This window comes from Echeneis naucrates, chromosome 22 (assembly GCF_900963305.1).
Source record: "Echeneis naucrates chromosome 22, fEcheNa1.1, whole genome shotgun sequence".
NCBI lineage: Eukaryota > Metazoa > Chordata > Actinopteri > Carangiformes > Echeneidae > Echeneis > Echeneis naucrates.
Window position 1 is genome coordinate 18,126,449 of NC_042532.1, and position 25,972 is coordinate 18,152,420.

The window sequence follows — 25,972 nt, forward strand, 5'->3', positions numbered from 1 at the left end:
TTGCCCCCACTCAGGTTTTCCCATCAGCAGGTAATCTGATCAGCAGTGTGTTTATGAAGCTGCGGGGCTTCTGCTGAACCCACAAGATGTTCAAACAATGTTCCTGTCTCCATGAAATAAATAAAACCAGGTAATGTTTATTATTCCTCTCACCGTCTCATTCCAGATTGACCCAGATAAAACCAAGTGTGGAGGAGCCAAGTTTCCAGATGATAACGTGTCTGATAACGTCTCCTTTGTGAGTACTTTCAAAGCTCCTGGAGATCAATAACGGGTTTCAGTGTTATTAAGAAGATCGATATTTTCAGGAAACATGGAGAAATGAGCAAAGTATTTAAAGATACAGAAACTGTATGTTTGTTATATATCGCTCTAGGTGTGAAAAAGGTCAGCTTGTTGTTCTGGGAAGAAAAAGGCATCAGAATTATCTCTTAATTATAAACCCTGTTCCTGTTTTTCCCTCAGGAGCAGCCGGAGGCGGTGACTCCAACCACAGAGCTGGAGATGGACAACATGGACACATTTTTAGAGAGACTGCCACCAAGTGGCAAAATGACCAAGACAGAGTCACTAATCATTTCATCCAACAGGTAAAGAAAACACCTTTAACTCCCTAAATTACTGAAACAGGCTACATATGAAGGATATAATGGAACATCATATATAAAGCATCAGTCAGTGTTGATTTTGGTGAATGTGTCTTATTTGGATGATCAGAGTTTACCGTGACATCCCTCCCTCAGTTAACGCAGTCCTCCATCTCTCTCCTCTTTTGTTCTCAGGCAGGAACCAAAGCTGGCAGGTAGGCGAGGCAGGAGCACTTCCCTGAAGGAACGCCAGCCCAGCAGGCCGCAGAACGAGAGAGCCAACAGCCTGGACAATGAGCGCTCCCTGGACACCCGGTGCCACCTACAGGTAGGAGGAGAGAGCAGCAGGACAGCTCCATTATCTGGAACACTCAGCCATCATCCGTCAAAAGCATTTTGCTTTCCCCCAAAGATCCCCAGAAAGACGGTGTACGACCAGCTGAACCACATCCTGGTGTCTGATAACCAACTCCCTGACAGCATCATCCTCATCAACACGTCCGACTGGCAGGGCCAGGTAAGGCTGCTAACGTCTGACATGTAGAAATGTTTTCAGGTCATCACATGTTTCTTCTTGTCCTCGCAGTATCTCTCAGACATGCTCCAAAACCACCATCTCCCGGTGGTGTGCACCTGCACCACAGCAGACATCCAGGCTGCGTTCAACACCATCGTTTCTCGCATACAAAGATTGTAAGTCTGCCTCTCTGAAAGCAACTCGGCCACAGGCTTTTGGAAATAGTGATGAATGAAAGTTTATCAAGTCCTTGTTTTGTCTCCCAGTTGTAACTGCAACTCCCAGACGCCCATTCCCATAAAGATAGCCGTGGCCGGAGCACAGCACTACCTCAGCGCCGTCCTGAGGCTTTTTGTCGACCACCTTTCCCACAAGACACCTGACTGGCTCGGATACATGAGGTTCCTCATTATCCCTCTAGGTTAGTAATAGCCACATCCGAAAGATCCTTTTTCTGATATAAATAAAACAAATTCAGAACTTCATATTGATATTTAATGGCATATTTCTTAAAAAAAAAAAAAACAGATTGAGTGTGATAACAAATCCTGTTGCCTTCAGGTGCTCATCCCGTCTCCAAATATCTCGGCACTATCGACTATCGATACAACAGTTTGTTCCAAGATGCTGCTTGGAGAGATCTGTTTCACAAGCCAGAAGCTCCTGTAGTTGGTGGGCTCCTTTGTCTGCCTGACTAATTTACAGAGTAAATCCAACATTGAGCCCTGCAGTAAGCGCACTCCTCTCTGTGTCATGTGCAGCCCAGGAAAACCCCGACGTGGTGTCGAGGGTAACTCAGTACATGGTGGGAGCTAACGGGGCTCACCAGCTCCCCATTGCAGAGGCCATGCTCACCTACAAACAGAAGAGGTATGGAGTTTTTGTTTTTCTTTTCATGATTTCACCCTCTTTTAATAACAGACAGCCAACAGAGCACGACCAGATGGTTTCTTATTGACTGTTGCTGCCCAGATGTGTGTTTGGAAGCTACACTGAAGTTTAAATTAGCGCAGATTTTCACTAAATGAGTGTCATTCACTATGAGGATAGTCATATCTGTAGAACGTTTTTAAAAGAATGGATATCTTTTATATTATCAACACTTTCAGGTTAAATTGTTCTGTGTTTTTATCTTTCTTTGGCAAATGAACATGATTCAATTTCGAGAAAGGGGAGGTGAAGAAAGAGCCTCCAACTTTCAATATAAAGTGTACAAAAATATAACAGTTAGTGTCAATAGCACACTGAGTTTGAATTTAGACGAGTCTGAAGTTTCCTCTAACAAATGCAGAGCGCTCATCAGTTTTTCAAAAGGGGACTGAAGTGATGTGTGAAAAATTTGCACACAGAACAAGTGAAGAGAACCAGCAGCTGATCAGAGCAGAGCTAAGCTCTTATCAGCTTCATGTTATTGGACTCTGACAGAATAATCTACTAAAACATACATTTAAGCTGTAAGTGAAGTGCATTTATTAACCCCAAAGAGGAAAAGTAATGCAAAGGTTGGCCCCAAAGTCACTTGGTCAGTTGTGTTAAATTAGCAACACATTAGTTTCAGACAGCTAACTGGTTAAGTGTAACTAACACTCTACAAAACGACGACCGCACAACAGCTGCAATTTAAAAGAACAGCTACAAACGAAAGACATTTGAGGGAAAAAGATGTTTGTCGAATGGATTGATTGGACAAAAAGACTTCAGTGTTTGCTGTAGAAACAGGATATTAATCTGCTTAGCAGAACATTTGGTTCGATCAGGACGCCAGTGAATTATTTAACTACATAAAAAAACCAAAAAAAACGGATGTCAGAGTTTCACTAATGTTGTGGGGTTTTTTGTGCGTTTGAGTGGGAGTGGCGGTGTCTGTCTAATAAACTTCACTGTCTTTTCATAACTGTGTGTGTGAATAACATGATTTATCTTTTTTTTTGTCGTATGTTTTCTTTCTTTGAAGGAAAAAGAGCTTTCATTTTGATTTTGCAGTAAGGTATTGTGGTCGATTGAGTTTGTTTCTCACGTAGCCTGGTGATTCATGTGCTTCCTCTGTGTTGGAGCCATTTCCCCTCCAATCTCCTCAGTCTTTGCTGTAGCTTGCCACTTTAACAGCAGCTTCCAAGGTTTTATTTTATTTTATTCTAATAACAGACTGAGCCATAAACCTTAAAACCAGCAAAACGCTATCTGTCATCCAAGCCACAGCTCAGACGTGTAAACAACAGAAGTGCACAGACAAAGTTTGGGATTTCTTGAACTAATTAAAGCTGCACCAGGCCAAGTTTGTATTTAGATGTTTTTTGTTTTTTTTTTAAATAAACTGAGGCACAAGCGATGTAACAAAGAAGACTGTCTGATCCTCAATAGCTTGACTCAACATGGGAAAATAACAGGAGGAAATAGAAGATTTCCTGCCTCAGCAGCCATGTTAGTATCCTGGTGGCAAAATGTATGTCTTCCTGTTTTGTTTGTTTTTTTTTTTGGGGAGGGGGGCAAATGGAAAATCAGCTGGTGCTGCTTTGATTGACAGAGGACTTTCTGAAAGGAGAAATGATCCTATCATAAAGACTGGAAACTGGTGGAAACAGCCAGCCAGGCTAAGTCCAATGGTACAACACTGCTAAAGCGCAACATATCAGATTTTGTCTGTTTAATCTGTACAAAACTTTAAGAATAAAAATGACATGTTGGGATCTTATTTCAGTCACTGCTATCGCCCCCCAAGAAATAGTCCCACAAATAATCACACATTTTCATTTTTATAGTTAAGTTTTCATATAGATTAAACAAAGCTAATACAAAATTCAGATTTGTGGGCTTTAGGAGTAAAGAAAGGCAGATGGTACGATTGATCAACCCAGTCTGGTTGCGTCCCTCTCTTTCCAGTCTTCATGCTAAATTGAGCTAATCTCACAATCTTCCAAAAAATAAGTTGAAATATTCATCATCTGCAGAGCTTCTTGCAGAAGTTTGGTCGCACATCTTCTAAATGAGTGTAAACCATTAACAATCAGGCCAGTAAATCAGCTCAGCATCTGTGTGCTTTTGTTTGTTTTTATATTTCAGAATATTTATCATTCGTGTCATTATTCCACCTCTGCTTTTTTTGGCTCCAAACACATCTCACTGATAAGATACCAAAGGCCCTGAATGGAAACTATGCTGATAAAGTGGCAGGAGACCAAAAACAATCAGCTTTTTCCTCCCTGCGGAGATTTTTGGGTTTGTTTCTTCCTCTCTGCTGTTTCCTCCTCATCTTTTCCTCGTGCTTGTGGCCATCCATGTCTGTCTGTTATTTGTCCAGTTAGATGTAGGAAACCTGCACATTGTCATCAAATTAATGTTGTTAAAGTCCAATTAAGTCTTTAATTCAGTCATTAACTTCAGCCACCAGGATAAAAATGGATTTAAATCACACTGTCAGTGATAGCACAGAGAATCCCCACGAAGGCCGAAGGAACCGGTTCTGGTTCTGCTTGATCAGACAGGCGTTCTTTAGTGAAGCAGGTTAAAACAAGTTGTCTGTGGGAAAAAAAGCACTATGTCTTCAGGTTAAATTTCATAAAATGTAACATTTTATACGATGACACCTCATAAATGCACTTTTTTGTTATAAAGGGGGACCAATTGTTGTGATTTAGTGGCCCCTCCATCTGGTATTTATGAAGTCCCAGATAGAGCCGATACAGGTCTGGTTGTTTGCATCTGCGTTCGAGGAATAAATTCATATTATTCCACCCGAAGATGAAATGCTTTATTTTTCTTCTTCCACGCTCGTCTGCATTATTCAGTGTGTAGCAGCTTTACCGGGGTCTCCTTCCTGTTTTTCATTGTCAACATTGTTCTTAAAATGGTAAAAGTAATTCTTTTTAACTTTAAATATCTTTATTTTTTAGTTTATGATCAGGAGTATTTTTTATGTATTTAATACGCGTGGCCACTGAACTTTTTCTGAGATCTGCATGTGTCATGTCTGCAGTTATATGTCCATATTCATGGATTGACATGCATGTGCATAAATGACTGCACCGCACATTTAATCCAATAGCTCCATTAAAACACATTAGACAGAAGACATGTGTTCTGTCTCACTCCATCTTTGCAAGGCGAGATTAACACAAACCGCTCACATACCAGGCAGACATCTGGCTTCCTCTCCCCCCCCCCCTCTGGCTGCTCTGAGACTGATTACAGCAGAGTTGTGTTGTGCTGGGAAAACAACCTGTTACCTACTGTAGACTGTCTTCTCTATTCTCTTCCCTCCCCTGTAGTCTCTCTGTTTCTTCCCTGGGGGGGCGATGGCAGGTTTCTTCAAGGCAAGAGCAACAACCTTTCACGTCATCGAACGGCTTTTTTACATTTAGGCAGCAGAGATTGTACATTAAGTTAGAACTCCGTCTAGACAATTTTTCTGGTCACCACCAGGAAAATAGCTCCCAGTGTAGAAGCGCTGTGGTGCGCTACCCGCTCTGTGGTGGTGCATGGAACCAGACTTAGGTTGGATCTAGGTTGGTGCTCTTCCTTCTCATCCATCTCTTTATGGTTCAGCAGTTTAGTTGCTCCCCTGATGGACTTGCTGCCTCCTGAATGCCCCTCTGACTTTAATTTGGTCGATCCACTCTTCTGTCTGCAGTGACTGGATGGCTTTGGTGGAGGCTGACACCTTTGCATGTCTTCTCTCTGCTTCGCCCAGCTACGATCAGGGGCCTGCACTCAGGGCGTGAATCAGTTTGAGTTGAGGTTTTAAAGCCCGGTAGCAAGTGCAGCATGCTCTGTTGATTCTGTTTGGGCTGTGACAGCTTTGCATACTCTATGCAATGCGACAGTATTTCCGGATGTGAAACTCTGGAAATCAGCATCATCAAAAGTTCATTTACTAACAGTCAATCTGAGTGTCAATAACTTTTGATACCATTTTCTTTTTACTTTTTAAATTGTTTAGTTGTATAGATCTAAAATTCTCATAGGCATCTGTTATTTTACTTTGAATTAGATTTTGATCTGCATAAACACTTAAAAATCCTTTTCTAATGACATTTATTTATTCGTTGTTGTGTCATTGCACAGCCCTGATGAGGATTCATGTCAGAAATTCATCCCTTTCATTGGGGTGAGTATTTACCTTTTCCTGAAAAATCCACTCTCCTCGGGTTTCGTTGCTGCCCAGCTGGTGATTTATCAGTTGGTTGTTGTGGCTGTTAGAAAGCATTCCTGCTTTTTCCTTTCGCCCTTTTTGCTTCAGATGGTGAAAGTTGGCATCGTGGAGCAGACATCAGCAACGTCAGGTAAGTCACTGTTTTCCATACGCCGCCCGATCAGCAGTCAATTGCAAAATGAAAAACGAAAGAAGAAAGTTTTATTCCTGATGTGGCGTATTGAGCCCAGTTTGGTTTTTCGTCCCTCAGGAGACTCTGATGATGCAGCACCTCTGGGCTCCTTGCTGCTCTCCTCCACACCTCCACAAATATCACCTGCCCTCAAAGAGGCGTCACCCACCCCCCCATCCTCTCCCTCCATCACCTCCAGCTTCTGCGCTTACAGGTAAACGGAAGAAACGAGCACAAAGCCGATTTTCCTCTCCACTTAGTTTCCTCTTTCATATTGTTTATATATGAAATTATTGCCGTAGTGAGTCTGAAAGACATCATTCATCGTGCGTTTTCAGCAGAATGTGATTTCATTATTTCCTGTCCCATTCATCATTAAATGAAGCCCCTGATTCATCTTACAATCTCATCCTGAGGAGTTTCTATGTCGATTCAGATTGTTGTCATAAAGAATTGGCATTTTTTCAATTAATTAAAGAAATTAAAGATTATATTTATTTACTTATAATAAAAAATTGGCATAGTGAATTGTTAAATCATTCATAAAAAAAATCTAAAATATGCAGTTTCCTCCTTCCTGTAATTTTTTTTTTTTCAGTCTTATTTCCTCCACATACTCTCAGATTTAGCCACTTTATTCTTCGAGCATTCATTGTTAAAAATGTCGAAACAAAACTTCACCCCCAGCATTCATGCATCTGACTTTTTCCAGCAGTTCTGGCGGTCAGGCGGAGCTGATGGGCCTTCAGGTGGACTACTGGGTGGCTCCGACAGAACGGAAGAAAGATGTGGAGAAGCGGGACTCCTCCGCCAAAAACACTCTAAAGTGCAATTTCCGCTCGCTGCAGGTCAGCCGGCTGCCACTTGGGGGCACTGAGCCAAGCCCCCAGCCCACCATGTCCATGACAGTGGTGACCAAGGAGAAGAATAAGAAAGGTACGCTGTTCCCCTGTATTCTCCGGGTGGACTGAGTCGTACATGTTTCCTCAGGTTTGTGTAGTGTGACCACCTCCACTCCTGCACTGCTCTTCTGGCAGGAGCCTCCTTTGTGCAAATCGACTCCAGGTCAACTAATACCAGCCCTCAGGGTGACCTCTGGACCTGCACCCATCTGCCTAACCTCACTCATATGGCTCTATGCTTAAGCCCATCGCAGCCCAGGCTGTTCTCATCTGTGGGTCCCAGATGGTGGAACAAACGCCCTCCATCGTCATGAAGCTAACCCTATCTCTTCTGAAAACACCTTCTTCTCCTAAAACCCCTAATATGTCTAACCAGCATCAACCTTTCATTTATGTTGCATGATTTCCTGAAACTTGGTGTATTTAATACTGAGACCAAAACCTTTTTCTGCACTGAAGCTTTACTGAAGTCCTTCAATTGTAAGTCCCTACTTTGGGTAAAAGTGTCTCTGGAATGTGTAAATGTAAATATATTACAGAATCTGCATATCATCAGTAGGTCACTGTTTATGGATGTAAGAGAAACATTTGGATGAATGACATCAGGGGATATTCACAGGACTGAATCCGGTCTGATAAAATCCGCTCTGACCTCCAACATTTCAGCAAAAGGCCGAATGTTCCCACAACTTAATCTTCAAGGACCGGAAATGTTCAGAATCCTTCATTCACTCACTGTGAACGTTTTTCCTCCTTCCGTTCTGCCAGTCATGTTCCTGCCAAAAAAGAGCAAAGACAAGGAGGTGGAGTCGAAGAGTCAAGTGATCGAGGGCATCAGCCGGCTCATCTGCACTGCCAAGAACCAGCAGACCATGCTGAGAGGTAATTTTCTAAACAGACCTCCCACCCTGTCGAGTCGTTCCTCCTCAGCGGTCCACAGAGAGGTCGCAGATGTTTTTGTGTTCACTGTTGTCTGATGTTTTTGCTGTTTGTTGGTATTTTTAAATGGAATTTATTTCATCACCTCTGAATGTCCTTTAATTTGATGTGTTGTTCATTATCAAGCAAATGTGATAAACAATTAGTTGTTCATAATGTAGCTGCTTTTCTTCGGTTTGTGTCATTGTATTTTGAATATCCGTGGGTTGTAGAGTTCTGGCTGTTCAAAACAAAACGGTTTTAAGATTTAATTTTTCTTTTTAGAGACTAAAGCGCCAGAGTCGACCGGGGAAAAGTGCTGTGATACAAACAAACTGTGACATTTGTTTTTCAATCCTTTCTCCTGCAGTGCTCATTGACGGCGTCGAGTGGAACGACGTCAAGTTTTTCCAGCTGGCGGCGCAGTGGTCCTCGCACGTCAAACACTTTCCCATCGGGATCTTCGGACACACAAAAGGCCCATACTAGCAGCACCTAAGAGACTGACCCCTTTCCCCTTCCCTCTCCCTCGTGCCAACAGTTTTTAACCCTCCATCCCTCCTCCACCCACGACACTTCTTCTATTCATCTGTCTTAATTGAAACTCCTGCTTTCCACCGTTGCATTTGTCCGATTATTTAATCTTTTGCGTGTTTTGTTTTTTTTTTTCTATTTATGTAAAAACGTCTTGAGGCAAGGCTGCCAAGGGAATATTTCTTCACTCTGCTTTTTAAAAGAAAGATCCTGCTGATGTTTTATAGATTTTTGAGAAGAAAAGCCGAATTAAATAATAATGAGAAATGATCTTTAACCTTTGACATACTGTATGAGTGCCCAGGTTTCACCCTCTGCCATCATGTTTTAGTTAGTTTTTTTTTTTTTTGTTAGTTTTTTTTTTAGGGAGGTCTCAAGCACTTGGCCAGCACAAAAAATCAAGAATATATATACATGTAAAATAAATCTATGTAAAAGAAAAAAAAGTGAAAAGGAAAAAAACATGAAGTCATGAAGTGGAAGATGTGATGATCATTTTATTTTCTCAACACGATGAAGAAATTTTTGATTCTCAGCTGCAGTGACCACTGTTGATGAGACGTCTGAAGAAAACAAAAAATGGCCCCTGACCTTTGGCCCTCGGCACTAAGTGAAGTCCTGATGTGCAATAGACTGAATACTGTGTAAAGCCAATCTGAACAATAAGTCGGCACTGTTAGAGGATAACACGCAGCTCATAGTTGTGGTTTTCCTCTCTGCATAGTCCCCTCTCTTTATTTTTATTTTCTCCTGTCGGTACGCTGGCTCGAGGTTTGAAGAGTTTTGCCCCGAAATTACACCCCCCCCAAAAAAAAACAAACAAACAAACAAACAAAAAAAAACAAAACAAAACAAAAAGCAAAAAAAAAACAAAAAACAAAAAACAAAAAACAAAACCCAAACACTCCTGCTTTTAAGAAATCTGTCATAGCACAAAATAAACCACTTTACACAAACCTAAAGCAGAATATGGATGTTTTGGGGAATTTGTTTACTTGTTTTCCTACTAAGACTTGGCTAGCAGCTGGTTTATTTTAGCATCGTTGGGGGGTGGGACGGCTAATCTGGATCTGTTTGAAGATTAAAAAAACTAATCTGCCAACCAGCACCCTTTAAAGCTCGCTAGATGAAACACTACTTCTTGTATGAATTACACAAAAGAGATTTATAAAAAGAAAAAAGAAAAGGTTGTCTTCAGACAGAGCTATGCTAGCAGTTTCTACCATTTCCCCATGCCAAGCTAAGCTAACCAGCTGCTGGCTAACAGCTAGCCTGGCACAGACCAAAAGTAACAAAATCCTCCCACCAGCATCTGTACAACACAAAAACACACTCGCATTAGTTTTATCTTGTTTATTTCATGAGCCAAACAAGCTGTTTCCAGTCTTTGTGCTAAGCGAAGCTAACTGGCTCGTCAATGTAGAGAAACTAAGTGAATACCAACAATTTGTGTATAATGTATATAAATAAAATGAATTTAAAGTGCATTTTTAAAGGGGTGGTTCCACTGCATTAGGTGATTTTTCCTTAAAATGTATATTTTTCCAAAAATAAAACTCTTCCTCCTCAAGCCAAACACTCCTCTGACACACTCCGTATCTTTTGCTCAAAGCAAATGTCACTTTTTGCCAAAAGAAATACCCATCAACTGCAGCTCACTCATTACCTGTGTGGTATTGTAGAAGACTTCATGATGTAGAGGTGAATGTATTGAAGGTACATTGATGTAAAGCACTTTTAAATGTTTGTCCATTTTAGATTTTAGTGTGTAAAACCTGCACTGGGGAGACTGCAGGCCGAGGCACATAGAAACACTGTATCTGTCACCATACCTGAGGTCAACAACAGCACAAGCAGTGGCAACGTGGTATATAGTCAATATGCAAAGTGAACCAAGCATCTGTTTAATATCACTTTACGCTCGGTGTGAAGCCTTGTCGGACTATGTTAGGTTATAGCTTATTAATCTGCAAGGTTAGCTTAGATCGTGTGCAGTATGTGATGTTAACATTTCCCAAAAAACAAAGAAAGCAAAAAAAAAAAAAAAAAGTCAGTAGATTTTTTTTTCTAACAGTCTTACAATGACTACTAAGCACTAAAAAACAAGAAAAAAAAAAGGCTTTTGCTTACGAAATTTATTTCAGTGGCAGTTTCATCATAACCTTTGCCAATTTCTTAATAAGTGCCTAAATTGCTTCCTTTTGACAGATCAATACAATGAATATCTCTGGCTGACATGGTGCTGATTCTGGCCTGACAACAAAAATATCTCAGTGCAGTGATTTTACAGTGGAGCCTGTTTATCAGAGGGAGAGGAATCAAAACCCGGGCCGGTTGACTCTCAAACATTGTGTTTGGATTAATGAAAACTACACTGTGGTCTGTTCAAGTTCAGCATATTTCTGTTTCTTTATGTCGAAGATGTTTTAGATGTTATTTTTGGTTTTTCATGTTGTCTCAGAGAAAGGCTTGTTGAAACTGAAAGTTCCCGTAAAGACTACCACTGTAATCCCAAAAACTGGGAGTAATAAAACTACTATACACACTAATATGTGCTTTTCTGTCTGTATGAGTTACTGAAATGTTTCTTACCAAGAAATGTGATGAAGAAAACTGTCATATATCATCTCCTATCATCTGTTTGAGCCTTGTTATTTCTACTGTTTCAACATCATCCATCATGTTTTATAACATACTTTTTTTTTTACATAGCCTACACCTAATAATTTATACTAAACAGTTGTGAACAACATGACACTAAATAAACAAAACAATTATTTGAGACTAACAAAAGTAGAAAATATAAAAAGTTTTTTTTTTGTTTTTTTTTTTGGCACAACACACTAGAAATCAAATCATATTGACTTTATTTATTCATCAAGTCTGTAGTAGGTATTTCCCCTGCTTTGGCAGACCTCACAGCCTGCAGATGCTGTCTGTAGGCAGTTAAAAGTCGTTCTTCTCACGCAGATTACTTCAAATTGCGAGATATTTTTGGCTGCCTTGCACAACCAGTATTTTTAAGATCCACCCAGACACTTTCAGAGACGTTCAGGATGTTTGGCAGCTCCAGAAGTGTCACCTTGTGTTTCCTCAAGTAGTTGATGATGGAATTTTGTATTTCACGTTTTGAATGATTGTCTCACTGTAGATGTAGGGCTCTTCACTTTCTCTTACCGTGCTGGCTTTTCATTTTCATCCAGTCTTGATATTATTTATTGGACGCCATTCTTCCTTCTGTTTGTGCAATGTTTCCTGTGTCACTTTCTATCATACAGGGCCAAAGGATTATTCAACCTCTCCTGTTTAATACTTACCAAAGGAGAAGTTGTGACGTACTGACTTGGCACAATTACATTTTTATTTATATTTTAACAGAATAAAGAAATCCTGCATTATTAAAATGTCTTGTGTTGCTTCAAACAAAACAAAGCATCATATATTTTTAATCCAAACTCATAGTCAGAAATGTAAGGTGACATAAAAGTATAGATTTTTTTTAAATTAATATAAATAAATACCAATTTCCCTTGAAATTTGGTCAATTTTGAATTTTTGTAAATTCACTTTCTACCACTGGTGACATGAACATGAAATGTTTCCTCTTTGAAACACCAAACATTTAATGCAAATTACATACAAAAAAAAATACAATAAAATAAAAAATAAATAAATACTAGAAAATTTTTCATCTGTCTTTCAGAGCTGAAGCAGAAACTTGATGTGTTGTCGTTGAAACAAAAAGAAGAATTGAAGTTAGTGAAGTAAAGTCCCGTGTTCCCCCCCGGAGGATGCTGAGCGACAGACAGGGGGAGAGAGAGAGATCCTCCGCCGGAGCAGGAAGCTGCTGCCGGGACAGAGGAGGTGCGGAACAACGTCGACATCAGCGGGGGCTCCACCATAATGTAGACCGAGCCGAGAGCCACATCCACCGAACAACACGAGCAGGTGTCGAGGCTGAAAACAAAGACAGGAAAGGGGACAGAGAGAGAGCGGAGGGGGGTGTTTATTCATCTTTATTTTTATTTTCGTTCTTTCTTTATTTATTATTGCACTCCCCCACCGCCACCACCACCACCACCACCACCACCACCCCCTCCGCCTCTCCGGTGGAAATGAAGGAGCTGAAGGGCTGCGGTATGCGGTCCTCGGTGGGCTTTCTGTCCCGCAGAGAGCTGACCGGGCAGCCGCTCATGAAGGAGGAATTCCAGAGGCGGAGGCTGGCCGGCTGCACCAGCCTCTACAAGAAGGACATGCTCGGACATTTCGGCTGTGTCAACGCCATTGAGTTCTCCAACAACGGCGGGGAATGGCTGGTGTCTGGTAAGTTGACAAACCAGCCCCCCCCTCCTCCTCCTCCTTCACCTCCACCATCCTCCTCCACCAACACCAACCTCCTTCTCCTTCTTTAGCTTCAGCTAGCTTAGGCTAACTAGCTAGTTAGCTAGCTAGCTAGCTGGCTAGGCAGTCAGCTGAGAGCCTGCTGGCTAGGCTAGCTTAGCTTAGCTTAGCCTAGCCTCTCCTGCTAACTAGCTAACGTCAAACCGAGCAGCAGCAGCAGCAGCAGACCTGGACTTGTCCCATATGTCAGTCCATAATATGAGCTCTGTGTCCAACACCCCTTTAATAAAGAGCACATCTATGGCCCCCGATGCGTCCCATCATGGCTTCCTGCTGGAAGCACAAAGCTCTTAATGTCCTGGGAGGATTAAAGAAAACAATCATCTGGCCTACTGTGGCAGCCCAGGGGCTTGTCTTTTCTTTTCTTATCTTATTTTGCACAATAGACCTGCAGTTTGCTTGAACACACGAGCCTGACTCCAACTGAGCAGGTAAGTATAAATGCAGACGCCTCCATTTAACTGTCACCTCTCATGACAGCAGTGAGTGAACAGACGCAGTAAACGTACATGGGTGTGTTGATGTTTATATAAAAGTGAGGATATTATTTAATTCCTGTGGAAAAGCACTGTTGCTTATTACTTTATAAACACAACAAATTCATGTGTTTGCAAAGTTTGTCAGGAAACTGTGACTTCACCCCCAACATGGCCCCCCCTCCCCCAACCTGAAAGGGACAAGGCAAACATTATTCTGTTTTGTGTTGCGACATGGCACATATAGAGAATAGATTGAGCTGAATATTAGATAATACTGGATGCGAATATTCTGCTCTGAGTCGAGCAAATGTCAGTGAAATCCTCATAAATGGAGGATAAAGAAGTTTGAAAGTTTGACGTCTGCCACAAGTGGGGTCACTGAGACTGAGAAGCATGGCCCAACTTTTGCACAAGCACCCACTGCTTTTGTTGTTGAGGCTCATGAAAAAAAAAACATAACATTTGAAGAAATGGGTTGTGCTTGCTTTTAATTTACTTTTACTTTTACTTTTAATAAATTATGTGGCATGCTAAAATTTTTGCATACATAATTAACTCTGGAGGAACACAAAAATGACACGTGGGTCTGGATTATGCATCATGTGCATCACATACTGGTGTTTACGTTTGGCTCTTGATTATGTATCGCACATCAAAAAGATTTGCCTCACAACAGGATACAACAGCCTCTGTGTTCAATTTTCAGTAAAAACTCTCAGCTTTGGATCTTGAGAGCTGACAGTTGTTTGTTTGGTTGACCACGGGCCTTTGGAAATGATTAAAATAAACCAATCTGAGAACATCAGGCTTTAGCTGAACATCTTTTGATGTTGTGAAGTTTGGCAGTTAAGTTGTTTGTCCACATCTGCAGGCGGAGATGACCGCCGAGTGCTGCTGTGGCACATGGAGAAAGCCATCCACGCTCGGTCCAAGCCTGTGAAACTCAAGGGCGAGCACCTGTCCAACATCTTCTGCCTGGCCTTCGACAGCACCAACAAAAAGGTCTTCTCTGGTGGTAAGAGCGAGAAAACATCCCACCCCAGCTGACCTTTTCACAACAGACCTTGGCCTTTGGAAATGCAAGTGTTGTTGCAGAATTATCAGTGTGCGGGTGGAGGTCAAAGGTAAACAGACAAATGGATAAATGAGAAACGGCCAAAGCTCTGAAGTTAGAGACGCTGCAAGTGTAGAGCAGTGGAATGAATACATAAATAAATCTGAGCACTGGCCAGAAGCCATCCATTACAGACAGTTGAGGACAGTTCAACATGATTTGTAAAACAAGATCCTATGTGCATTAAAGTGATTGCATAAGTTGTGCAGTAAACTGATTGCATGTGTGTTTGGTTTTGAGTGAAAATTATGGATTGGAAAATTTTAAAGATGCTGCAGCTGCCGAATTATGATATTTTGGAGACACATGGTGAGTGCTGGTCGTTGACCACCAGCTGCCTGCCATGCAAACGAACCTAAAGTATCTGTAAAGAGCTATAAAGCTACTTCACTGTTAAATAATTAACAAACCACACAAGTTGCAGCGCACCTTAGGAGCAACTTGTTTAGCATCTCAGTCAGGAGCTGTGAAGATAAAACGAGAGCATTTGCCTGACACACATTGGCACTGTTTCACTTGCGTGTTTTCTGTTTTACAGGAAATGATGAGCAGGTAATTCTTCATGATGTGGAGAGGTGTGTAAAATAACACAATCAACAATCATTTCTGCAGCATCAGAACATTTTGATTATACATCTCTAAAAACTTGTCACTGAACAGTGATTAAACAGAACAGCAGACCTTTAGATGTGCGTTTCTTCTACAGGAGGGAAACCCTGAACGTGTTCCTGCACATCGATGCCGTTTACAGCTTGTCTGTCAGCCCCGTGAACGACAATGTGTTTGCCAGCTCATCTGACGATGGACGGGTTCTTATATGGGACACTCGTGAGCCCCCGCATGGAGGTGAGTGGAGGAGCCCTGCATGTTACTGCACTGTCACAATAACTTCATGTAGCAATGCCTGGTTCTCAAACACTCAATTTGGAAATAAAAAAAAACACAGCAAGAATTAATTGGAGAAAACATCAGTCAGAGCAGAATATATTGTGCAGGGCTGCAATTAACAACAACTATCATTTACATTTTCAACAAATCAAACAAATTAATTCTTTAGAATTAAGTCAAAGATATTGTTTAAAAAAAACAAAAAACAAACCCAACAACAAAAAAAAACCCCACCCCAAAACAGCCAAAGTGATTTGGTTTTCTCTGACAAATAGTCCAAGAAATATTCATTTTACACTGACACAAAACAATCAAATCTCACAGCGGAAGCAGGAATCAGACAAGTTGATAGTTAATAGTTACATATTTCCCATCAATGAACTCACTGACAAAATTCACCTCTTAAATATCTAAATAAAATAGCATGGGTATGATTTCTGAATATCTGAATCTCAGTCCTTCAGGATGTCTTTGGATGGATTGTAGTAGTTGTAGTTTGAAAAAGAAAATGAAATTATATGGAGCAGAAAAATCAAATAAAATCATGTGGCTGCAGTCAATCAAATTTCCTACACTGGAATATAATTCAATAAGTTCAAGGTTGGTGAAAACGATGCAGATCAGCACATAAAGTGAAAATCAACCTCGACATGAGACTCAGTCAGAGCTTCTATCTGCACAGTGCCCCATCTCAGCTTGTCTCTGTTGGATTGAAGCATATGTATAGTCCATCATGACTGGACCTAATGAGACTCGGTGATATCTTGGAAAATCCAGTGGGTCATCTTGCATGATGTCCGCCTCCTTCTATTTTGGAAGCCATCCTTGTCACCAGGTTGGCCTAATAATACATTAGCAGTGACTTTTCAGTTTCTGCCAGCAGGCTTTTTATGTCGGCGCATTACAGCAGTGAAAGCCGAGAGCCAAAGGATGAATGTTTTGAATAAGTTGTGCTTTATTATTAATTATATGGTCATCAGTGATGCAGTGCTTAGTACTGTTGCACCGCAGTAAGGAAGCTCTGGGCTCAAACCTCTGGCCGGGGACTCCTGCTACTCCGGGTTCCTCCCACAGTCCAAGGACACCAGATAGGTGTAAAGTTTGACAATTTTAAATGCCATGCCTTCTCTGCCATCTCCCTCTGTAGAGCCCTTCTGCCTGGCCAGCTACCCCTCAGCCTTCCACAGCGTGATGTTCAACCCCGTGGAGCCCAGGCTGCTGGCCACTGCCAACTCCAAGGAGGGAGTTGGACTATGGGACATCCGCAAACCGCGAAGGTTAGACTTTCCCCGCCCCCCTCCCAACTGGCTTCTTGTCTCTTCCTGTGCCTTACCTCACCTGTTTGTGACGTTTACAGAAACTCTTTGTTTGCCGTTAGGTTCAGGCAGCCAAACAGCCCAAGGGAGCTGCCAGTCTTAGGTGCAGCTCCAGCCGCACTGCAACAGGCGTCTGCTGTTTGGCCTAATTCTCATTTTTTGAATTCTCCAAAAATAAAGTACTTCTGGACTATTTCGGCAGCTACATGTTATTGAAGGAGAAGGTGGTAGGGGAAGCACATAAAGCACATCACAAAAAATACTAAAAATGACTAAAGGCAAACTTCATTCAGAAAGGAAAATAGTTCGCTCTATGAAGAACAAACATCCTCATGCAGTGCTGGCTCTGTGGCTTATATCCAGCAGGTGTCGCTGTTGTCCTGTTGTTAAACTCCTCAGCTGCTGCTCCTCTGCCAATTGCAGTGAAATAATGTTAAGACCAACAAAATGACTGTGAAAATGCTGAATCACAGCGGAGTATATTTACACATACACAGATTAACTTAGGTCTCAGTTATTAGAGTGCAAATGACAACACTTCCAATAAAAGTAAGCTCTGAGTCATTTCCCTTTCTCCTTTGTTGGCTCTGCCTAATGCAGGTTGTGTTTACACTCAGCAGAAAGTTCACTATTTGGATTATAAATAGCCTCCAGCTGTAGTTTATTTAATTCAACACGTCATTGATGTAATATGCTCTTAGACTGCTGCACTGCTGACATCTTCATATTAAAGTAGCTCCTCTGATGATGTCATATTATTTTTATTTGACAAACATAAACACCCCCCCCAAAAAGAAAATAGGGTTTTAACACTGTGATATCTTAATTATTAGTGAAGGGAGAATATCTAAATGTAAATACAGATGTATTAGTCAGGTAGCTTTTAAATTCTCTTGTTTTGTTTTAATAAATGATCATTTCTATTTGACATATCAAAGGAATTTAGAAAATGTTACTTTCCTTCTTTCTTTTTTTATCATTTGTGGTTCAGCCATGAAACAAATGAAAATCAAAGTTATTTTGAACTTCATCAATGCAAAATCACCATATGCATTATGCTCTTTAAAAAATGAGGATTGCTACACAATCCTGATTTCAGCACAAATCTTTTCTTTCCTTCTGTTCGCTCAGCTCGCTCCTGCGTTATGGAGGCAGCATGTCCTTACAAAGCGCCATGAGTGTTCGGTTCAACAGCACCGGCACGCAGCTGCTGGCGCTGCGCCGCCGCCTGCCGCCCGTCCTCTACGAGCTTCACTCCCGTCTGCCCAGCTTTCAGTTCGACAACCAGGGCTACTTCAACTCCTGCACCATGAAAAGCTGCTGCTTCGCTGGGGACAAAGATCAGGTCAGTCATCAGATGATATGAATATGGGGGTGTGGGGCTGCCGCAGCTGTGACTATTACTAAATCAGTGAGGACATGTTTATAACATGGTGTGTTTTACAACATCAAAGAAGAAATATATCCTCTGTCAACTTTACACACAGAGCATACACAGTATGTATGAAATGTTTTGCATGATGTCTAAAAATTTCCATTTTATGTAGATGTACAGACACAAAAGCAGTTTCTCAATACATTGCACCCAAGAGTGTGATTTAGCCTCTGATAGCACAAACAGACAGAATATGCACAGAAACAATGTTTTCAGTTTTATCTGCCGTTTGAATGATATTTAAGGAGAATGTTGGAAACATGTGGGATCAATAAAGGCAATAAAAATAGAATATATTGGTTGCGTCTCTGGAATTGGGACTTTGAAGTTCTGGAGGAACACCAGGAGCCCTAACACTGAGCCAACGTTCGTCCCGTTGGTCCTCCTCAGACATGACATCACCTCGTAGTCATGTTTATTATGTTAACATTATCCTCGGGTGTCAGTGGAGCTCATGGAGGCTTAGTGATCATCCTCCCCCTACATGAGGGAGGTGTTTTCAAGGTTAGAGAGGAAGGTCGATGATGTGAGTCTGTCCCTGCTGCAAAGGTTGACAGAACAACTGGAGCTGAGCCGCTTTACATTGATCAGCGGTCAGCGGAGATTCTGTCGATGGGTCCTTCACATTCTGGAGTATAGTTTTGTTTTTTTTTTTAAGGGGTCAGCTTTACGTGAATTATAAAAGGATTAAACTGATTGTTGTTGTTTAAGAGTAAAGCAGCTTTGTCTTTGTTGCTAATCTACACTGAAGGCTCCAAAATATTTCCACATGCTTTTCAGACTCAGTCATGACCATCCCATCAGCTCGGCTTTGCTCTCCACCGTCCTTTCCTTTTTATTTTCTGATTGCGCCTTGAAAGGGCAGCAACAGCAGCAGCAGGTGAAGCAGAGCGCCCTCTGCAGAGTCTTAAGGGCGAGCTACTTCAAAGACTGATAAATTTTTGTTTCTGTTTCATGATAGTTGTCGATTAAGGCTTTGTGACAGTCAATTATTGTACGTCCATTGTGTTGATGAGGAAAAAGCCATAAAAATGATCAGCTGTTCATTTTGTCTGAAATCACTGAAAGTGGAGGGTTGAACTTAGAGCGGTTACACCTCTTGACTTGCAGCAGTGATGTTGAAATGCAGTGCAGGGCGGCTCAGTATGCTCTGACATCACAGAGGGTTTTTGGTTAGAGGTGAAACACAGCTCATGTCTGACCACGCTCATCCACACCCTGCTGCGATGTTTGGTGAGCTCAGAGGTGCAACTGACTCAATTATAGAGGGAAGTGAAACAAACTTCTTAACCTGGCATTAACTCGCTCTTTTATTATGGTTTCCTACTGATGATTTTCGGATTTAATGAAGACTTCTGTATCGTTACACACACAAAGCTGTGAAAAATATCACAGAAAAACTACATTGAGTGTCTATACCAAAAGTAGTCATTGTAGGGAATGACAGGATTCATTTACACATCCACAATCCAATATACAATCCATATATTAAAGTTTATCATTTCTACACATATTTATATATTACAGAATATATCAATTGAAGCCTTCTGTAAATATCTTTAATTTGCTCCATCTGCTTGATTTGCCCCGACTGTCTGTCTCTGCAGGTTTATTGTGATTCACGTTCAATTTAAATTAAAACAGAAATCAGTACAGGCTTATATTTAAGAATGATTATTTCTGTTGTTAATCTCTGATAACTCTAAGAGAGATGGAAATACAGTCAACGTTTTTTTAGTCTCCATCAGTAAGGTAAATTTCCAACTTGAGCCTCTCTCTGGGAACCAACGCTGAATCACCATGATAACTGAATTCATATGGCTTTTGCAGTGACATTGATATAATAACTGATATTGCTGCTCAGCTTCATACAATTATAGGTCAGACGTAATTTTAAAAATTAGGATTACTGATTTTAAGTTGGACTGTTCTCTCATCTCAGATGGCCTCCGCTGTAGTAGAACAGCAGAGTTTAAAGAAACCATACCATGTGACCAGATGATTTCATATGGCAAATCGGTAGCTTTGTCCAGTGGCTGCTCTCCAGCTCTCATACAGACCCAAACCACAACTATTAGAGGATTTTCTCAGACTGGTGTGGGAGCAGAGCTGCAGAATGGCAGCTGACCAGATGAAACTGATGCAAAGGAAAGGAGGGAGGGCGTTACGGGTGTGAGATTCCTACTTGACGGCTCCTGTGGGAACCCGAGGCGGCGCACACAGGTGTCCTGTTCTGACTTTTTCATCTGCCCCTGGAGCTGAACTGATCCCACTTACAGGATTTTGCAAAGCCCCTTTTAGATGGAGACATATTGATTGCCATTTTTCACAAAAAAGAGAGAAAGAAAACCCCATCTAGAATATGGGGTGGAAAAGTCAAAGATAAATGAACCTACAGAGACCAGCAGAATATTTAGTGAAGGAAATTAAAAACATTTGTTTGAATCGTTGACGGAAAAATATTGCATGTCTTTATACAATGTCAGAAAACCAGCAGCTCGAGAGCTTCTAAAAGGAAATGGAAATAACTGATGAAAAAATAAAATAATGCTTGACCTTTAAGGAAGGTATGCTGGAAGAAGATAAAGAACAGAGGACTGAGGAAAAATAAAAAAAGTAAAGTATTTGGATTCTTTAGTTGAATACTTCCATGTTAACAAATGAAGAATGGACTGATTAGACTTGGAGGTTAAAGGTCGAATATGTTACATAAGTCTGGACAGACGAGGATGTTCTTTGCAGTTTGGTGGTTGGTAGAGGGAGACAACTGTGAGCTGGTGATTCGCGTTTTTCTACCTATAGCTTTAGGACATGTGTATTTACAAGAACGAAGAACATCTCCCTCTCTGGCTCAGTCAAAACTTACCTTAAGTGACAGGTAAAAGTGGAACCACCTGTTTGCAAAGTCTAAAAACAGTCAAGATGAGGAGCAGGAACCGTGTTAGGGTCACTCTGTCATGTCGTGTCAAATGTGTGTGTGATCACTAGATTGTCTCTCTCTATATACATTTAGACAGATTTCTTCTCCCCGAAGGGCTGTTGGAAGGTTTTGTCATACAAAATGGAGCAGACTGGAGTCTTTAAACATCCTTCTGTTTTATCCCTCAGTACATCTTGTCCGGGTCGGACGACTTCAACCTCTACATGTGGAAAATCCCAAAGGATCCAGAAGCAGGTGGGTTATTGAATCTGTCTGCGCTGGCTGCATATTTGTGTGTCTGTATGGTCAGGTGAAGCCAATGATTTACATTCATTTTTGCATCCATGCATGACAAAAGAAGTTGAATAATTTAATCTGTCTGGTTCCCAAGGTGAGAGTTTTTTTTTTTCCCCAATAACAGAAAATTATACTGTTTTGTGTTGTTCCTCATTTATCATCAGTAAAGCAGAGCCAGTCGATGACTGTACTCTAAAGGAGCTTGTATGTCAGACAGACATTTAGTGACCTAATAAACTACAAGGTTACAGATTTCAGTGGCGTCAGTGCAGGCAAAACAAATCAGATTTCAGTTGTCGGGAGGTTTTCACCACAATCATAAACATTATAGACTTCTCTGTGCTCTACTTTAAACTTTTCCAGAGACAATTCTTTGTATTTAATTCAGTAATTCTTGAGTTTGAATGTTTCCAGCTGCTCAGACTCACAAACAGTAAAAATGAAGAGTGTTAGGTCTAATTACTTTGGGAAGAAATTACATAATGCAACAATCCAGGAATGTTGTCGTTTTCTGCTCTGTGGCACCACCTGACATATTTATAGATTTTGTTTTCCCTCAGCGTTACTCACTCAGAAAATATGTGCACTGGGCCCATTTGGTGTCAGACTAATGGAATATTACAAGGATTGCATTTCTGTTAGAAATGTTACGACCGTCGCATTTCACATGCTGTTTTTCTGCATCCTCTGAGGTGGAATGATTGGGGCTGTGTGTTTGTTTTAATGAATCACTGTCATTATCCTCCATCTGAGTGTATGCATTATGTCTGCCTGTGTCAACCATGCTGTGTTTTTCCTTTTAAGGAGGTCCTGGTCGTGTGGTGAACGGGGCTTTCATGGTACTGAAGGGTCATCGCTCTATCGTGAACCAGGTCCGCTTCAATCCTCACACCTACATGATCTGCTCATCCGGCGTGGAGAAAGTCATCAAGGTTAGTAAAGGAGATTTGTGTCTGCGTTTTTAAGAATAGACTGAGCCCTGAAGGGCAGTTACAGAGAGGTAAATCTATCTGCTGCAGCAGCGGGATGATGAAGTGGTTAGAGAAATGGTTCTGTAAGTGGATTGCCCAGCATTTGAGCGTCTGTGACCTAGGTTGTTGAGGCAGTAGATGAGGCCTTAAGTGAAACATTGATCTGGAGTGACACTGCACAGACAAACTGATTGAGCTCTGACTTCCACTGTGGAGTGGCCAATGGAAAAAAAAAGAAAAAAAAAAAAAGATGGATTTCCTCAATCGACGATTCGTCTGCAACAGATGATGTTACTCAGTTTTCAGAAACCAGGTCATGGAGAGAAAGACGTAGTGTCTCAGTAACCAGGCCCCAGACTGTGATATACTGTCAGGCCTAAGGCTAAAGTCCAAGTCAGCTTCATTCAAATACAAATTCCAGATAATTAAACTTCTGGCTCTCTCCCACGTCATGTCTGGCCCATATACTTCCACATCTGAAAAAGTTTGGCTGTTATTTTTCGATGTTGGAGTTTTTCTGCTACGTACACCAGAACTGGTCCAGATGTAGAAGCACCATCTGACCATCATGCTGTGTATGGGCCATCCTTGGGCCGTGGGAGCAGAGTGCACGATCGGAAAGAATAAACACAAGCACGTGGCCCAAGTGTAGACCAGAATGCTTTCACTGCATTTATTCTTATTGTGTTAATGTTCTTCTCAGCAACACCTGCGCTTTCACATCTTTTAGGTTATCAGGATGCAGTCAGTTCGGCTCAGCAGCTCAAACGCTGATGTTGAATGTCACTTTCACATGCAGTGTAGAGGGCTCAACTGACACCTAGCTAGTCAGCTTCCTGTTGTGCACTTTGTGGTTTGACTGTGTGAATAAATTTTTACAGACATTTTCACCTACTTTTGAAGTCTAACTCTTTAATGTCTTCAAAACAGAATATTTAGGTCCATGTAAACGTTGTCACACAATGCCATTCAACAGAAGACGTCTCTGACTCTTTGATGATGACAAAAGCTATAGCTCCTTTTTTGTGAGTACAGTAACCCAAGCTGTGTTTTGTCCCATTATGACTGTACAGAGTGAAAGGTGATACAGATGCAGGTGTTCTACATGGAAACTATCAGTAACAGGGAATCTTTCAAACCAAGCTGGGCCCCTTCACGCTCCCTTCTGGCTTCATTGTCATTCTGTCATTTGTCTTTTTCTAACTTTGAATCGTAACTACTTTCTTTTATCTCCATCATCTGTCTTCCTTCCTTCCTTCCTCCCATCACTGTTTTCAGGTGTGGAGTCCTTACCAGCAGCCTGACAGTCTGGGTGACCTGGAGGGCCGTGTGGAGGACAAATCCCGCAGCCTCTACACCCACGAGGAGTACATCAGCCTGGTGTTGAACAGCGGCAGCGGCCTTTCCCACGACTACGTCAGCCAGTCCATCCAGGAGGACCCGCGCATGATGGCGTTCTTTGACTCGTTGGTGCGTCGGGAGATTGAGGGCTGGAGCTCCGACTCTGACAGCGACCTGAGCGAAGAGGCCATCATGCAGCTCCATGCCCGGGGCCGCCGCTCCACACGGGCCACACCAACAGCCCCCACCACTGCCTCGGCTGCCGGTCACCACAGTGACTCCTATAACTCGTCGTCCTCGTCTCTGGCTGGACCCGATGCCTCAGGAGGGGAAGAGCAAGCCAGAGCGGAGGGTGAGGAGCGGCCCAGGAGGCGTAGCAGGCATCAACGCCACCAGTCAGGCTTTCTGGTGAACGAAGACTCGGACTCCAGTGAGTTTTGGCTCGACCCAATGCCGCGGCCTCGCTCCCCGAGCCCCAGGGACAACTCCACACTCTCCAGCCCCACCTCCTCCCCTTCACTTCCTGCCGGAGCCTCCAGCTCTTCCACCTCCACTTCCAGCTCAAGCAGTGATGACGAGGAGCGGCGCAGCGCAGTGAGGCGGCGCAACGTGATGAGGCGGCGACGCATGCACGTGGTCTCAAGAGCTGGGGATCGACCCGAGTCTGTCCAGGCTCTGTTCTCAGCCATTGACTCCTGCAGTTACCCATCAATCTCAATCGATGACCTGTCTTCGTCCTCGTCAGGCGAGGAACAAAACTCTCTCCAAATCAAGCCCCAGACCGGTGGCGCCGGAGAGGAGGAGAAATGTCTGAGCCCTTCTGACTTTGTGTGTTTGAGCCCAGTAATGTCCCCTGAGAGCCAAGAGAATGAGGAAGGGAGTGACAGGACTGAGCTGGAAAGCCGTTCAGCTGCATCTCCTCAGCCACAGGACGGACACAGGACTGAAGGGAGGGCCCCTACAGAGACGACAGTAGACAGCTCCGATAGCGGAGAGGCGTGCAGCAGCTCCCAGAGCCGATGTAGCCCTGGAGTAAACGGGCAGCACCGGGCTGTGGCGTCAAACGTGAGCGAGAACCCCCGCGTCTCCTCAGAGTCGGAGGGAGAGACTGGTGTTACACCCGAAGACGTGCGGCCTTGGAGAGAAAGAGGCCCAGCACAGAGCGCTCTGAAACGGACTCATGTGGGATCTGAAGAGGGAGAATCAGGCTCCGCTCCCTCAGAAAAGAAGTTAAAAACGTAATGACATGTTGTCCTCCCGGGAATAAATCATTTGTTAACAGACTTCATTTAGAAAGTGGGTTTTCTATGGGTTTTTTTGCAACTCAGCTTTTTCATTTTGCGTCTCGTTGTTGTGTGACACTCGTGAGCTTGCACTGCTTATGAGCAGAAGACATCAAGCAGCTTGAAAAAAAAAAAAAAAAAAAGTGTTGTTAGTTCTGGTTTCAGGACAAATTAGTTCAACCTTGTCATCAATCTTTAGGTCAAACCCTAGATGACATTAAAAGATAAAACATGAGGTAGATGTGTTGATGAAAATGGTGTTTTAAGTGAAATGCAGCGACCTCATTTATTTTCTCGCAGAATCGGTGTTTCTTTCTCGGCCATGCTCTGGTGGGTGCAGAAAGCTCAACAAAAAAAAAAAAAAAAAAAGGAGGGGGGGTCTCATGGAGGACAAAGGCTTTGCAGCATTTTAATTTCTACGATTTCACACTGAGTGTTAATCTGATAGGGCTTAGTCTCATTTTTTTACGAGATTCTCTGCTGAAGAACTGACTGTGTCTCTGTAGAAATTCTAATTTGTTTTAAGCTGTGCATTGAAATGATGCTTTCGGTGTCTACCAGTTGTTTTGTGTCTTATTATCCAGCCCTTGGGTACCATTAGAGCTCGCTTTTGTTTTCTTGCAATTAAAGAATAATTTGTTCTCCAGCGACGATGCCACGACTTCTTCCGGCGGGTTTGCTCATTCCCAGTCCAGTTCTGTTGGTGAGAGGTTTTTGCACATCCCATCACAAGGCCATCTTGAACAAT

General features: G+C 42.2%; 2 protein-coding genes across 5 annotated transcripts in view; both read left to right on the forward strand.

Annotated features, from left to right (window-relative positions):
• Positions 1-11,324, forward strand: part of pacs2 (phosphofurin acidic cluster sorting protein 2) — a 44,553-nt gene extending 33,229 nt beyond the window's left edge. Inside the window, exons 11-25 of one of the 4 annotated variants that reach the window (XM_029493385.1) lie at positions 167-238; positions 466-590; positions 783-915; positions 1,000-1,104; positions 1,174-1,280; positions 1,371-1,525; positions 1,666-1,776; positions 1,866-1,974; positions 3,059-3,091; positions 6,166-6,208; positions 6,341-6,383; positions 6,504-6,639; positions 7,141-7,361; positions 8,096-8,209; positions 8,616-11,324. In XM_029493385.1, the coding sequence (XP_029349245.1) occupies positions 167-238; positions 466-590; positions 783-915; positions 1,000-1,104; positions 1,174-1,280; positions 1,371-1,525; positions 1,666-1,776; positions 1,866-1,974; positions 3,059-3,091; positions 6,166-6,208; positions 6,341-6,383; positions 6,504-6,639; positions 7,141-7,361; positions 8,096-8,209; positions 8,616-8,734 (1,626 nt within the window). In that variant the 3' untranslated portion in view covers positions 8,735-11,324. Of the gene's footprint in view, positions 1-166; positions 239-465; positions 591-782; positions 916-999; positions 1,105-1,173; positions 1,281-1,370; positions 1,526-1,665; positions 1,777-1,865; positions 1,975-3,058; positions 3,092-6,165; positions 6,209-6,340; positions 6,384-6,503; positions 6,640-7,137; positions 7,362-8,095; positions 8,210-8,615 lie in introns of all 4 variants that reach the window. The other 3 variants (XM_029493383.1, XM_029493386.1, XM_029493384.1) reach the window with 3 other exon arrangements.
• A 1,298-nt stretch (positions 11,325-12,622) lies between these two features.
• dcaf5 (ddb1 and cul4 associated factor 5) lies at positions 12,623-25,621 on the forward strand. The gene is made up of 9 exons (XM_029493389.1): positions 12,623-13,102; positions 14,531-14,674; positions 15,312-15,348; positions 15,480-15,619; positions 16,809-16,938; positions 18,109-18,322; positions 21,521-21,587; positions 22,434-22,561; positions 23,879-25,621. The coding sequence occupies exons 1-9, from the start codon at positions 12,895-12,897 to the stop codon at positions 25,181-25,183; spliced, it is 2,373 nt and encodes a 790-aa protein (XP_029349249.1). The 5' UTR covers positions 12,623-12,894; the 3' UTR covers positions 25,184-25,621.
• The last annotated feature ends 351 nt before the right edge of the window (positions 25,622-25,972 follow it).